Source organism: Phocoena sinus, chromosome 4 (genome assembly GCF_008692025.1).
Source record: "Phocoena sinus isolate mPhoSin1 chromosome 4, mPhoSin1.pri, whole genome shotgun sequence".
Classification (NCBI taxonomy): Eukaryota; Metazoa; Chordata; class Mammalia; order Artiodactyla; family Phocoenidae; genus Phocoena; species Phocoena sinus.
This window is the reverse complement of record NC_045766.1, coordinates 143,945,103-143,961,022: the sequence shown is the minus strand read 5'-3', so window position 1 is coordinate 143,961,022 and position 15,920 is coordinate 143,945,103. Positions and strand designations below refer to the sequence as shown.

General features: G+C 55.6%; 1 protein-coding gene across 4 annotated transcripts in view; it reads right to left on the bottom strand.

Annotated features, from left to right (window-relative positions):
• AGPAT3 (1-acylglycerol-3-phosphate O-acyltransferase 3) overlaps window positions 1–15,920 on the bottom strand; it is a 98,515-nt gene that overhangs the window by 26,477 nt on the left and 56,118 nt on the right. For 3 of the 4 annotated variants that reach the window (XM_032629977.1, XM_032629976.1, XM_032629979.1), the window contains one exon: window positions 861–1,087. In XM_032629977.1, coding sequence (XP_032485868.1) covers window positions 861–1,038 — 178 coding nt within the window. In that variant the 5' untranslated portion in view covers window positions 1,039–1,087. Of the gene's footprint in view, window positions 1–860; window positions 1,088–3,057; window positions 3,078–15,920 lie in introns of those variants that run through there. The other variant, XM_032629978.1, reaches the window with a different exon arrangement.

Sequence of the window (15,920 nt, the reverse complement as noted above, 5' to 3'; positions counted from 1 at the left end):
TTTATATTAGTCTTATGTTACTATAAAAGTGGTAACATGAGAATATCTGCACACATATGTACTGTTGCAGATCTCTTTCTAGGTTACATTCTTATTTGGTGGAATATTTAGGTCAAAAAATAGAACCGTTTAAGTTGTCCATCACTACCGGCAAACTGCCGTCCAAAGATGTGCCCCGTGACCCCAACCTGCAGGGCGAGCGGCCCCCCACGCCCCCCGTCAGCAGCTTCTAAGTCTCTGTGCAGCTGATGGGTGAAGACTGATTCGTTCGTACAAATGCACACACATCACAAGGGCGTATCGGTAACACCTGTACATGCCTAACACATATATTTAATTAAGAGACGGGTGGGAGTCCGTGCCTTTTGCAGAGAGGTACCGCAGCATCTACACTACACGGTGATGACAGGCCGCCCGAGGGGAGCTTCACTGTGCTCTGGTGTGGGGGTGACTGGGGGTCTGGTGACCCAAGACTGGCCACGTACCGGCGGCAGCTGTTAGGGCTTGGTCATGGTGAACTGACTTTATCGTTGCTCGTTTCCAACTCTCCAGAGTACCGCGTGAGACCACGTGGAACTGCCACCTCTGTGGGTCCAGAGGCTCAGGGATCGGGCCGTCACGTGGTTCAGCCCGGTGAAGAGCTCGGGCCAAACCCCGCCCCCGCTACAGCTACTGGCCAGGAGCAGCCCCCGGTTCCTGCCGGGGAGCGAGAGCCAGCCCACCGCGTCTCGTCTCACCACCACAGGCGTTCACCCCAGCGGCCCTGCACTGGTTTGTCTGGGACCATCCAGCAGAAAGGCGGCCGTCCTGACTGTCCGCGGCCCCCCGACCCCCGCCGTGCACACGCGGGTGGTACTCACGGCTCCAGAGCGAGTATGCAAGGCGGCAGTTCAGCCGGCGGTACAGCTGCTTGTTCACGGGCCAGAGGACTAGTGTGCAGAGCTGGATGGAGTTGATGATCAGCCCACTCACCACGAAGACGAAGCCGATGAGGAGGTGCACGACGAACTGGGTCTTCAGGAAGGCAAGCAGGCCCATGGCCACAGCTCAGTAGCGAGTGCAGGGCCCTTCACTGAGAACGGCCGTCCTGCGAAGACGGGACCGGCGGTCAGGTGGGGCGCCAGGGACCCCAGGGGTGAGGGGCTGCGGGCAGAGGAGGGGTCCACGGTGCTCACGCCAGAGCCCAGATCTGCAGCTACCCCCCACGGGGTCCTCATGCCCTTCCCTCCCGAGAGCGACGTACGTACGGGGCGGACGGGGGAGCTGACACACCGTGCACGCAGGCATCACCCGCAACACACACACACATGCACACACACACACATTACATACACACCACACAACGTATACACACATGCATAAAAGAAAGGAAGAAAGAAAAGACTAGAAGAAATGCACACAAATATTAATAGTGAGTATCTCTAGGTAAAGGCATGATGGGTAATTTTTCTTTTCTTTTTTTAGCATCTTACTTAAAAGATCAAAACTGCACACTCAATCTCTATAAAAACATTTCAACTACTGTCTTTTAACTCCCAAGCTGCTGTACCCTTTTTTAGCTGAAAGGCTTTTGTTTTGGTCTCTAACGCAGAAGCGGTGACCCCTCGGGACTCAGCCAGCTTCTCCCACTTCCCTTCAACACTGGTTTCTTGGTTTCAAAGATGAAGCCAGAGGCTCGCGTTTCATGGCTGTACTTGTTCCGCGAGCTGCCCTGGAATCTCGTGTGGACAGAAACAAGCAGACGGCTGTGACGGAGCCCTGGCACTTTCAGAGCCGGCCACGTCACAGCCTGGTGGCTGCTTGCCTCGACCGCGGCTGGGTCCTCCAGAGACGTGCCCCACGCTCTCTGGGATGCGAGTGGAGTGGGCTCCAGAGGCCTCCAGGGTGGCCACGCTGGGCACACCGGGGCACAAGGGCCTGGCTGCTGTGCCAGACGCGAGACCACGTGACTCCAGAGGATGCCCTCCGTCCGCCCTTGGCCCCCGAGTGGCTGCGTGAGGGGCGGGGGTGGCGGAGAAGCCGACAGCCACGTGGGGAGGATGTCCGGGAGGACAGGGAAGGAGCCGAGGCCTGGCGCCAGGTGTGGGAGTCCCCAGGGGAGCCGGCCCCCCAGGCCCGGGCAGGCCTTCTGATGCCCGCAGCCCCCGAGAGGCCCCAGCCTCCCGCCTTCGTGTCCAAAGCTCTGACCCCGAGAGGCCCCGAGAGGACGCACGTGCGGCGCTGCACACGCTTCCTGCCACCGCCTCCTAAACCCGCACGAACCCGGGGACGCCGTCACTGCCCCGGGGGACGCCGTCACTGCCCCCATGTGACGGGTGAGCAAAGGAAGCGCAGAGGCTTTTTGACTTGTTCAGGGCCACGCAGCACAAAGCAGGAGGGCCGCACTCCAATCCCAGCAGGGAGCCCCGCGTCTGTGCCCCCGTGGGCGGGGACCCCTCTGTAACGCACAGACTCACACATCAGCCAGGCCAGGCCTGGGGCCAGCTGCCTTCTGGGACCAGAGATAACGGCTCTGACCAGACCTGACGCTGCCGCCCGGCATCTGGACCCACACCTGCCACCCGGCAGGCTCCCTGCACCCCCGGCTCCAGGAGACCAGGCTGTTCCCCACCCCGCCATCCTGGGTCAGGCACAATAAACATGTGGCCCACAATAACCAGGGTCCCCAAAAGCCAGCTCAAAGATCGGCCCATCAGCTGTGATGCTGTTAAAAGCAGGTTCCCCAGGTCCGTGCCAGACCTGCTGGAGAATCAGCTTCACAGAGGTATCACTCACACGTGCACAGTGTGAGGGCGCCTGTCAGACCGCTGCCCGATCAAGACAAAGCAGCTCCATCACCCCCCAGTCCACGCCCCACCCCCAGCCCCTGGCAGCCCCTCTGCGCTTTCTGAGCTCCATCACCCCCCAGTCCACGCCCCACCCCCAGCCCCTGGCAGCCCCTCTGCGCTTTCTGACACGGGATCAGTCTTCCTTTGCTAGGGGTTCACATAAAGAGGCCCGTATGGGATCTGCAGTCCAGCCTCAGATGGCAGGGCGGTCTCCAGTCTGTCCGCTCACCTGTTCACCTGCCGACGGCAGCAGGTGTGCAGCCTCTGGCCCCGCACTTTCCCCAGCGAGCCTCTGTGCGGACACAGGCCTTCCCTCGGGAATCTGTTTAACAAGCACCAGTCCCCGGTCCATCTCCTGAATCTCTGGTCGAGGAAGTCCGTCCCCAGAGGCCCCAGAGAGCCGCACCCCCATCTGGAACGGCCCCTCAGCCCCGCTTGGAGGTGAGCCCGGCCGGGGCTCCTGGCTGCAGTCGGCTGTCCTCCCTGGTTGTCAGTCTGTCCCCAATGCCCAGAGGTGGGTCTGGTGTCCTTGCTCCCTGTGGGCCAGACCCCGTCCTAAGGCACGTCGGCAGCTGCAGTCCAGGCCCCTCCCACCTGCCCCCGCCACGAGAGCACCCAGCGCCCACCATCTGCTTGGACATCGCTGCCTCTCGGCCTACCACCTCTGACCCAGCTGGGCCTGACAGTCTTGGTAACACGTCAGTCACACGTGCTAACTTGGAGGACCCTCAATGACGGTGGGGGAGGGCTGACCAGCCCCCCCACCCCTGCAGAACCCACCCTGCTCCCCAATCAGCCCACACCCTCCCCAGCTCTCCCCCAAGGCCTGCAGACTGGTAAGCAGGAAAGCATCAACTCGGCAGGCCCCAGGAGCACTGGCTCGTGTGCAGCCCCTGAAAACATTAAAAAAATAATAATAAATATATATATATATCATCAGACAATTCTAAGGTGATTCCTACATTTTTAAACCCAAGTTTAAATATGCAAGGGGCATAAATTCTGTCATACTGTGAACTTTTAAACATACAGATCTTCCTTAACTTACAGCGGGATTACATCCCAATAAACCCATCGTAAGTTGAAAATATCTTAAGTTGAAATATATTTAATACACCTAACTTCCCAAACATCAAAGCTGAGCCTCGCCCCCCTTAAACGTGCTCGGTGTAAACTCACATTATCCTACAGTTGGGCAAAATCACCTGACACAAAGCCTATTTTATAGTAAAGTGAGTGTCTCCTATAACTCATGGAATACTGTACTGAAAGCGAAAAACAGAGTGGCTCTCTGGGTCCAGCATGGTCGTCAGTGTACTGGTTGTTCACCCTTGTGATGGTGGGGCTGGCGGGGCTGCAGCCACCACTGCCCGGCATCAGAGGGAGCAGCCGACCGCATGTTGCCAGCCTGGGAGAAGGTTAAAATTCACAATTTGAGGGCTTCCCTGGTGGCGCAGTGGTTGAGAGTCCGCCTGCCGATGCAGGGGACACGGGTTCGTGCCCCGGTCGGGGAAGATCCCACGTGCCGCGGCGTGGCTGGGCCCGTGAGCCATGGCCGCTGAGCCTGCGCGTCCCGAGCCTGGGCTCCACAACGGGAGAGGCCACAACGGTGAGAGGCCTGCGTACCGCAAAAAAAAAAAAAAAAAAAAAAAAAAATGTGTATTTCCATTGTACGTCCTCTACAGGATCTCATTGTAATACAATTTATTATGATTGAGAGTCTTTTACCAATCATCTTAACCTAACATTATGTAACAAAAATATGTATGAATATTTAAATTTAATTTTGACATTTCTTGTGCATAGGCTAAAGTTAAGTTTAAAAACTTCTTCTGGAATATTTGATGAAAATCCACTCCTAAGCAGTTCAGCCTGCGTCACCTTAGAATCTGGGCATTTGGTTGACCGTAACGCCGTGATCACATCTGAGAAATTTAACACTGACGTGAGCATATCACCAAATATCCCATCTGTGTTCCCCAAAATGGCCTGTGTCACTTCTTTTCATCCAGGCCCCGGTCGAGGGCCAGTGCGGCGTTTGATCGCACGCCCCTGTTCTCCTCTGACCTATACCACACTCACGCTCCCACTCCCACCGGAAGAGCCCGGGACAGCTGTCCCGTAGATACCCCGCAGTCTGACTCTGCTTCCTTGAGACTAATTCACGCTCAGGATGACGCTGGAGGCTCCTGGCTTCACCCAGCAGGGGCACTGCCCCTTGTCCCCTTCCTGCCACAGCTTGGTGAAGGCAGTGCCCCTAGGTGTCTGAAGGCAAAAGTTCAGCCTGCTGGGCTCACCCCCCAATCTGATGGGAGACGTTTGAGTTGATATCCACCCCCAACCGCCTCTGACCCCAGTTTCCATCAAGGCCCCCTCCCGCCTAACTCTCACATCCTGAGCGCCAAGTGGGCAGAGCTTGTTCTGACCCATAACCACCGCCCTGTAATGGGTGCTGTAGGGACCCATCACCCCTGCCTGTGTGATGCACTTAACCTCGCGACACAAATGAGATGCCTCAAAACTGCAGCAACACGCAGCTCTTCCACTGACGTTGCTGTAAGCTTCTAGAAGACACGTGATACGTCCTAGAATAAAAGAACGCATCTAAGGTAGAAATTATGAGGCATAATTGGTATCCATCCATCCCCCGACACCCCCAAGGTAACCGCCATTGTTCCATAAAGTTTTATTTTAAAGTAAAAGACATCGGCCCCTTTTCATTAACGCTCAGATGCTGTCGCTGGCCAGGAAACCTGAGCCCAAGTCCCGTCCTCAGGTAAGAGTTTAGGTAGTTCCAGAAGCCTGGCACCTGCACAGCCCGGTCCTAAGGGTACTGTGGCCCCGTACAAGCTGCCGGGACCCCACCTTCTCGGGGAAGGGGACGAGGTGCACTCACCCTCCCCGAAGGGGAGACAGAGGGTGGCGCTGCCACTTGGGGACAAGGGGCACAGAACAGAGGCCGGCCGGGGGAGGGGGAGGGGCCGGGCACTCGGCAGAGCCGTGCTGCCCACAGTTCCAGGGCAGGTTAGAGTAAGGCTCCCGGAGCTGCAACACGACACGCGTCCTCTGAGAGGCAGTGCCGGGGCCTCTCGGGAGCTGCCAGAGCTCCGGTGGGGCAGGAAGGGCCGGGAGCCAGACCAGACCCTCCTCCCAGCTCCAGCACTGCCTCCTCCCCCTGCCCCAGAAGCAGGACCCTCGTGGACCTGACACTGTCCCTCCAGGGCTTTTGCTGCTTGTTCGGAACCAGTTCCCGTGGCCGCGTTGCTCGGGGCTCAGGGTGGTGAAGGGGAGACCTGGGAGCCAGGAGCGCCTGGACCACCTCCCCACTATCCCGCCAAGGGCCCGGCCCGCTGCCGGGCTCTGCCGCCGCCACTGCCAGCCCCGACCTTGGCACCTCTTGTTATGAGTGAACTGTGTCCCCTCACAAGGGTATGTTGTGGCTGTATTTGGAAATATGGTCTCAACAAAGGAAATCAAGTTAAACGGGGGCACTGGGTGCGCCCTAATCCAATCGGACCGGCAGCCTTATAAGAAGAGATTAGGACACAGACGTGCACAGGGATGGCCGTGTGAGGACATGGGTGGAGGCGGTCTCTACACGCAGCTTGTTCCTTCACAGCCTCCGATACCCTGGCCTCGGCCTTCCAGCCTCCAGGACAGGGAGAATCGATGTCTGTTGTTTAAGCCCGCGGCCTGCGGTGTGTGTCAGGGCCCCGGAGCAGAGGAACACAGCTCTTAGAAGTATGCAGGCCTTGTTCCCAGATCCCGTAATTCTGGGCGTGCACAGGCCCCTTCCCATGTCCTGCTGCCCAGGAGGCCCGGGGTCTGCCGCGGACCCTGGCCCAGCCTCACCCTGCTCACGTCCCCTGCACCTGCCTCAGGGCCCGCCCCAGATGCCCACAGGACTGGCACTGGCCCCTCTGTCCCTCTTCCTCAGGAATTAGCCTGGCAGATGGTGTGGTCTTCAGATCTCCTTACCAGGCACACCCCCATTTTTGCCCAAACCCCCATCTTTCCAATAAAGCCTTTCCACAGAAACAGAAGTTGTAGTCGAGGGCCCATCAGAGTGCTTCCGTGCTCCATGCAGGGAAGGTGAATGGCTCTCTCTGCACATGGAAGACCGCTCTCCCATTTACACACAGGGCCCACGTCAGTCCCTCCAGCCTCTGCCAACGCGGTCTAATCTTACAGCTGGGGGAGCAGCGCCCAATCGGAAACTGCACCCCCAGCCTGAAACTGCACCCCAGCCTGAAACATCCAGTGCTGTGGCTCTCCACTGGGCAGAAGCTGGCCAGCTCTGGGGGACTTCAGCTGCCCTGCTGCCCTGCTCCTGAGATCCAGGGAGAAGGCATCACCACTGATAACCACTCTGGGCCAACTACCTCTCGGAGATGAGGTCAGAGCCCGGGAGCCTCACCCTGCCCTGTCCAGGCAGTCTCTCCTGAGCAGCTCTGACCTTGAGCACAGTGGCTGCTGAAGGGAGAAGACATTAAACATATCAAAAGTGCCTTGTTTTTGATGTTCTAGATAGGAAGTCTGGATTATAGGATTAAAAGAACGGTTTAGTTATATGTGATCCAAATTCAAAGTCCATAATGAAGGAGAACCAAGGCTGTTACCTTCCCTTCTTCCTTCCTTTGTTCCATCCACCCATCCACCCATCCATCCACCCACCCACCTACCCATCCATCCACCTATCTATCCACCCACCCGTCCACCCATCCCATCCATCCATCCACCCATCCATCCACCTATCTATCCATCCATCCACCCATCCATCCTTCCACCCACCCACCCATCCATCCACCCATCCATCCACCCATCTACCCACCCATCCATCCATCCATCCACTCATCTATCCATCCATCTATCCACCCATCCATCCATCCACCCACCCATCCATCCACCCATCTACTCATCTATCCACCCATCCATCCATCCACCCACCCATCCATCCACCCATCTACTCATCCATCCATCCACCCACCCACCCACCCATCCATCTACCCACCCACCCATCCATCCACCCATCTACCCATCCATCCACCCATCCATCCACCTATCCATCCACCCATCCATCCACCCATCTACCCACCCATCCATCCATCCATCCACCCACCCATCCACCCATCTACCCACCCATCCATCCATCCATCCACCCACCCATCCATCTATCCACCCACCCATCCATCTATCCACCCACCCATCCATCTATCCACCCACCCATCCATCCACCCATCCACCCACCCACCCATCCATCCACCCATCTACTCATCCATCCATCCATCCACCCACCCACCCAACCATCCACCCACCTACCCATCCATCCACCCACCCACCCACCCATCTACCCACCCACCCACCCATCCACCCATCCATCCACCTATCCATCCATCCGCCCACCCATCCATCTGTCCCATATTTGAGTGCCTATGTTCTGCTATGAGGCAGCAGAACAGAAAGGCCACGCTGGCTGGCTGCACGGGGGGGGGGGGGGGGGGCAAACTGGGGGCAAGCCCTAGGTTTTTGTTTTGCATGTGAATAGTTCTGTTGTTTCCGAGTCAGGAAACACCAGAGAAAAAGTCTATGAACAAGACTGACTATTGGAAACAAGGGACAGTAGAGAGATAACATTATCTCCAATATTTTTAAAGTATCTTAAGATAATTTAGGTGGCAACATCTACTGTTCAGAACATAGCCAAGAATGGGAATAAAACCCCACCGCTTTCTGGGCAGTCAGTCTGGGTATCAGGGACGCAGACACGTCACCCACAGGGACTCCTTAGCTCCTAGATGGGCTCCTCCTCACTCTTGTTGTCAACACAGCTGGGACATGTGGGACTGGGTGGTCTCCTGGCCCACGGCCAAGCCGAAGTGCCAGATGAGAAAAGAGGGGGCGGCAGGCGCTGGAGGCAGGCATCCCGCTGACGGCAGCACGAGGGCAGAGGCAAGCCTGCGACTGGAGACAGCACCACCTGGAGGGCATCCGGGGCTGGGGCAGCTCGCAGACCCAGCGGCCCCACGATGGCATCACGAATGAGAACGTAAGGCAGCAATTGTTGTCCACCCTGACCGCGCCCCCGCGCAAGGGGGGCTGCGCCACTCACCACACTACGGATGGCGGCCGAGGGGCAGAGAAGGATTTTCATGAGTCTAACAAGAATTTTAGATTAGACCAACACAATCCTGTTTTTGAGGTTTAAAGGGGTTGGCTTCAGTTCTTGGGTAAATTCACTTACAGGGACCACCTCGTCTTTCAATAAGGCTGAAAATTATGACATTTCTTGGCTAATAATCATGTGTTGCTGGTCCCACCTCATGAGCCTAAAAATGGAAAAGGAGGAGTAAAATCACCCCTGCTCGCAGCTGGTGGGTTTGTACTGTGTAGACCCCAGAGAGTCCACCGCGACCAAAGTGCCACTGCAGACAGTAAAGGCCGACAGTAACGTTGAAAGGGACGAAATTAATACAGTGTCAGAAGTCAACATTCTAGTCATGTTCAACAACTAGTTCTACCTGAAGTAATCAGGAGGCACTAAGACAACAGAGAAGTTTATTTCTTTCTGACTTAACAGACCCAGGTCGCTGGCCCCAGATGGTTATTTGGGACAATGGAGCAACCTAGGAAGCCATGCACTGAAGATGCAGCCTGGCAGCTCCGCCCACCGTGGTCATCTGGGGCCCAGGCTGCCAGGAGCCCTGCCATCTTCAATGCATGGCTTCCTGCGTTGCTCCATTGTTCCTCTCTAGCAAGTAGAAAGGGGTAGAATTGGAAGTCCAGGACTAGGGATTTCCTCTAAAGCAAGAGGGGTGCAAACTCACAATCCAAGCCCTTGGTGACCAGAACGATGAGGACACAGAGCCCTGCTGTATGTCCAGGCCACCAGAGAGTGTGGCCCAGTGGGCACACCTCCACGTGAACACACAAAAACAGAAGACACAGTGGAGAAGACCCTGTGTACATTTGCAATAAAAAAGATAAAATACCTAATCACGAACTTCAGAAGGAATAAACAGGTTTATATGGGTAAACCTTGGAATATCCAGAAAGAGACAAAAGCAGAACTAAACAAATGGGAAAACACTGTGCGGCAGGGGCGACACTGCCCCCTGTGGTCACGCCCTGGTAAAGCAGCACTGTTCTGCCCATCGAGACGTGGGGTCGTCTTCCGGCCCCGCAACGCAGGCTGGCGACAGGGCTCAGCCCTAAATAGACTGGGGCGGGCCTTGCATCACACGACTGACTCCTGAGCCTGGGCCTCCAGAGCCCTTGCAGCTTCCAGCACACCCTCCAGGCGCCAGAGGAGGAAACTCGGGCCAGCCAGCTGGAAGGTGGGCCCACATGGAGCAGAAATGGACCCACGGCCCCAGGCAGGCTGCCGGCTGACCGCAGCCTTGCAAATGACCCCAGGTGAGACGAGCAGAAAGCCGCCCTGCTGAGCCCAGCCCAAAGTGCCGACCCACAGCTGTGAGCTAAGAAAACAGTGGTTGTTTTCAATCACAACCTTTTGAGGTGGTTTTTCAGATAGCAATACATAAATAATACACAAACCATTCTTTCTAAGTTCATTTATAAATGTAACTGAATCCTAATTAAAATACCAACAGGTCCCCCATCCCTCAGCCCTGGAGCTAGAAATGCTGATTCTGCAGTCCACATGGAGAAACAAACAGGAAAGAAAACCAAGACAACCATGAAAAAGAACCAGGGAACAGCCTGCAAGATACGATCACATACAACGAAGCCTCTGCTATTAAGAGTGTGGACCTGGCCTCCTGGAGTCCCTGGGCACCTAGAGCGGTAAGCCTGCAGCCGCTGGGGGGAGACTTGGAAGCCGTGTGGCCTGAGCGTTGCTGCAGGCTGAGCAGACGGCACAGGACACGTCCCACGTGCCTGGCTTTCCTTCGCACTTGCCTTTAGGCAGGCTTGTATTTCTACTGTATGCGCGATACATAGGATACCGTTGGGACTTCCCTGGCAGCCCAGCGGTTAAGACTGCACCTTCCAACGCAGCGGGTGCGGGTTTGGTCGAGCTAAGATCCCACATGCCGCGCGGCCAAAAAAAAGCAAAACAAAACAAAACATAAAACAGAAGCAATATTGTAACAAATTCAATAAAGATGTTAAAAATGGTCCACATCAAAAAAAATCTTAAAAACAAATAGGATACAATTAACTTAAAACCATCACTGGGTTCATGAAACTCTTTTGGCATTCCGCATCTCTCAACCAAGGGGTAAGGAAGGCATCATGAAAGGATGTACCAAACGGCCCCTCCAGGCCTCCGTGACAACCGCCCCTCATGAGAGAGCTCGGCCATGGCAGCAGCGCTCATCCTTGGGCCCTGGGAGGGGACCCCCAGCCCCAGATCTAAGCCATAAAGGTAACCCTGTCCCCAGTTGGAGCGGCTGCCCCAGGGATGGCCCAGTTCCAGGCAGTGGGGCCTTCAGGGGCTCCCAGGAAGGCGTCTGCTTTCCTGGACCAGAGACAGGCCCCGCCCACCGTGCTGCCCCTCTGCTCCTGGCCCTCCTTGAGTGAGTAAGGGGCATCCATGGTAGCCACGTCAGGAGCACGAAGGGACAAGCAAGGGGAGAAAGGACCCACGCTGTGGGCGGCGGCCTTGGCGAGCAGCCGGCAGCTGCCACAGCAAGGGGCAGAGGGGACACGAGTCTCGGGTATTTCAACCACCACTTCTGTTACCTGCGGCCCAGACCCCCGCCCGCGCACCCTCACCGTTGCTGGCACTGTCACGCACGCAGGTCTCGCACGTAACACACGATGCTCCGGCAAAGCTGGCTAAAGGGATGCCGCGTGTTTACCGCGTTCACGTGCGACACCAGCAGTGTGACTCCTGAAGCTCTTGCCTTTCACGTGTCATTACGAGCTGCCTCAACGACAAGTTTCCTGAAAGACCAACGTTACAGGAGAGCCAATGTAGCATGTTACCTGACAGTCTCATCTAAGACTCTGAAAACCCTGTCAAACTCCGGACAGGCCAGTGCCGTTGGCTGCAGAGGGGCTGTGCAGGCTGGCGGGGGAGGGCTCCCGACTCAGGACAAAGGAAACCGCCCATATTTCCGGGTCCCGTCGGAGACACCTGGGGCATTGCTGCAGCTAGCGAAGGCCGGACAGATAACTGGCTGCCCAGGCTGAAGGGCAGGGGCCACGCGCAGCCAGCACTGTCCTGACCGCGGGCTGCTGGAGGAGCCTGATGGATCAAAGGGTCCCCAGGCCCCCAGCCCCCTCCAAAGGAGGCCGAAGCTCCCCGCCAGGCTAGGAGAAGGGCCTGGGAACTACAGACTAAGGACAAGGGTGGGGAAGTGCTGTCATGTCCCCGGGGGACTTTCCACTGTGGAAACGGTGCCCCAGGCAAGAAGAGAGGGGCGGCTGGGCGAGGAGGGGGGCTGGGGCAGAAGCTCAGGGACAGACGGCCACGGGCCACGGTGAGGTGAGAAGGCATGAGAGGGACCTCCGGGCCCCACCTACCCCACCTACCAGAGCTCCAGAATCCTCCGTCTTTCTGAGGTTGTTCTGATGGTTTTACTGGCCCGAGCAGTGGTGAGGTTTGCGGTGCAGGGTGGGAGGGACGTGAAGAGCTCCCAGGCCTGATGACTGCACAGTAGGCCTGTGACAAGCTCTAGGCCTGAGGACACAGCGGGCACCCCTCACACCAAGGTGGCTGCCTGGCCTGTACGCACACATGTACACGTGCACACATAAAACAGGCACAGCTAACGTGCCTTGGATGTAACTTTGTGACAATGATCTGCCCTTTATAATACAGACATTTTACTCTTAGAGAAACAGATGGGAGTTTGCTTTATAATTATTCAGTAAGTTGGTTGTTAATGCACTTTTCTACATGTACAATATATTTCACAATTTAAAAAGTTACATCGAGGGCTTCCCTGGTGGCGCAGTGGTTGAGAGTCCGCCTGCCGATGCAGGGGACACGGGTTCGTGCCCCGATCCGGGAAGATCCCACATGCCGCGGAGTGGCTGGGCCCCTGAGCCATGGCCGCTGAGCCTGCGCGTCCGGAGCCTGTGCTCCGCAACGGGAGAGGCCACAAGAGTGAGAGGCCCGTGTACCGCAAAAAAAAAAAAAAAAAAAAGTTACATCGAGTCCCGGTGTTCCCTTAGGAATGCAGAGGGCTTGTCACTCCCAGCCTGCAACAAGATAAAGCCAGACAGACTGCAAGTTCATGACTTTTCTTGACCCCATCAGAGACGTGAGGTCACAGGACAAGCAATTAACAAAAAATGTGGGGTAAGGTGGGCGCCTGCAGGGGGCGGAACTGAGCCCCGGGGTTCCCGGGGACAGACCCAGGAGGAGCTGGTCACAGGAGGCCACGCAGCTGGGGAGGGCGTGAGGGGTCCCAGAGCTGCCAGTGCGGAGGGAGTCTCCCCTCCCGCAGGCTTCTTCTCCATGACTCCCAACCAGCATGCCTGAGAGAGTCTGGGAAAAGCTTCTCCTACACAAACTCTAGAGTCTATAGGTAATTGACAGTGCTTTTTAAGTAAGCAGAACACAAATCTCAAAGGATGAACAAGGCCACTTACAAAGATAAAAAATGTTGTCACATTTGCCATTCAAGAGGAATCACGTTTCACACACTTAAAAGGATAAGAGTTTTAGAAAGGTAGGACTGGGACATTGGGAGTGACATATATACACTAATATGTATAAAATAGATAACTAGTAAGAACCTGCTATATAAAAAATAAAATTCAAAAAAAAAAAAAACACGTAGGATTCAAAATGGAGTAAACACGACGGGTTTCAAATGTCCACCTCGGTCTCTGTCCAGAGGGGAGGAAAAGCCCGCTTCGCGGGTCCCAGAGCAGCCCCGACCCAGAGGCGTTCGGAAGAGGTCAGGCTCACCCCAAGCCGGAGAACGAGGGTCGCCTGTCAGTCAGCAGCCTGCCTCTCATCTGAGCTTCTGGCCGGAGCCCAACCTCAGAGCACCTCAGACACGCGCGGTGTGAAGTAGAGGATGGTTTCCGAGAACGTTAATCAGGTATTAGGTAGAAAGTCAAACGAAGACTGTCACGAACACCACGCACCCACTTGCCGCACACGGCCTGACGCAGAGCAGAGGCGTCGCCCCGGGACCCCGGGACCCCGGGACCCTGGGAGCCAAGCCCTGAGTTCCCCCTCCCTTTCCTACCAGTAGCCGGACCGGAAAGTGGAAAACCTCTGTGGTGGGGCTGGACAAGCAGCCTTCAAGGCCACAGGGCAGCAGACCACTCCTGCCCCCAGAGCTGCTCCATCCCCACTTTGCCCCACCTGGACGCTCAGGTTACAAGTCCCGGGCGGGGCAGGGGGCACTGGACGCTGGGGAGACCTCTCCCGTTCCTGGGGGGCAGGTGCCAGGAACCGATGGCCGCCCCCTCCTTGCTGCATCCCCACAACGGAGCTTCTCACCCTGAAATCAGTTTTTCCAGTACAAATGGGAAACGCTAGTGGAGTCTGATGAGATTTTACGGGCAGTTCCACTGGCTCCCTCACACCCTTTTGTGAAGGTAAGAGGTGATCTATGAACAGGTAAATCCTAAATTCTTCCTCACTTCATTTCCTTGAACATGAATTCATCCCTTTCCCAGGCTTTGTCTTTCTTCTGCTTTTCCCCCAATCCCCAAAAGTTTACACCAGAGCCCTTTGTTCTCAAGTTTACCCTAAGGATGCCTCTCCATAGCAGGCAAGACCGACAGCAGCATCTGAGGACGGCTGGGTCGCGGGCAACGTGGGCGCATCCGGGGGTGGGGTGGGGGAGGAGACCTGAGACCACTGGACGCGACACAATCAGAGGCCTGCAGGGCACCCTAGAGAGAGCACGGCTGTATCTGAGGAACAGGCCTTGCTTTCTGCTCTTTGGGGGGGGAACCAACCTCTTGCTGTGATCACTTTCAGATGATCCTGCTCGGGGAGGACAGGCCAGCAGCTGAGGGACGACGGCTGCCTCTAGGGCAGACCTAGTCCCACAGTGTCCTTCCCTAAAAGTCGGGGCCAACCTGCAGCAAGCAGGCTGGCTGCCGTTCTGCCCCGATCTCACCCAGCACCCAGCACTCGATAGAAACAGCACAGGAACTGATGACGAATCCTGTAGGTGAACGTACCAGCCACACATCTCCCACTGATAGCCCCATTATGTAAGGTAACACGTCTACTTCCAAAGATATGAGTTATAACCAAATGTGTTAATATTTAAAAGGCACAATAGATAAAACATTTTCTGAGTTTAATGTTAATATAGCCATGGAAAGAGTTACCAGGGAATCTGGTGACCTTTACAGATGTGTCCAGCTGTGACAGAGAGTTAATACTGAAGCCTGAGCAAGAAGACAGGTGACGACCTGTCTAGCTCTTTCTAGCGCTGGGCTTTTCTCCTTCATCAGTAAATACTCACGAAGCACCTGCTGTGGGCAGTCACTGTTTCTGCATCCTAAGAGATAATGGTACAGACCACCACCTAAGTTCAGGATGCAATGCTCTACTTGACAGAAAGACCGGGTATCAAGATAGAATAATGCACTGAGCGGAAGAAAAGAAAACTCAATTCACGAAACGGCAAAGACTCACTAGGATTAATTTAATCTGCTAAATGATACCCCGTTATGGTGGCAATGATTTTGCAACATTTAAAGTGTTAAATTGCTTAAGAAGTTTTAATCCCTTCCAGTCAGCATAGAAACTCCAAGTCCTCTACATTTGGCGCTGCTGACGGAAGGTCCCAACACGGCTGGAGCGCGCCCCGCCCCGACCCCTGCCCCTGCATGAACGGCCACGCACTCTGTCCAGTTCCCTTTGGAAGAAGCACCGGGAACGATCGCCCTCTCTGAGAGGCTCTTTCTTCTCTCCTGCACAGCTCACTCACCCCCATTCTATGGATTTTTCTAAACTGTAACATACAGAGCAGTGACGGGTCTATTGACTGAACCAAGAAATAATAATACAGTCGTAGTACAAATGCTTTATTGTCACATTAAATGTATCGAAATGGTTATCTCACTATCAGCAGCGTCCGCTTCCTAAGTGCTTTCAGGTTGAAACCTTTATTTAGGTCAATAGCAGTGGAACACGGCAGGTTT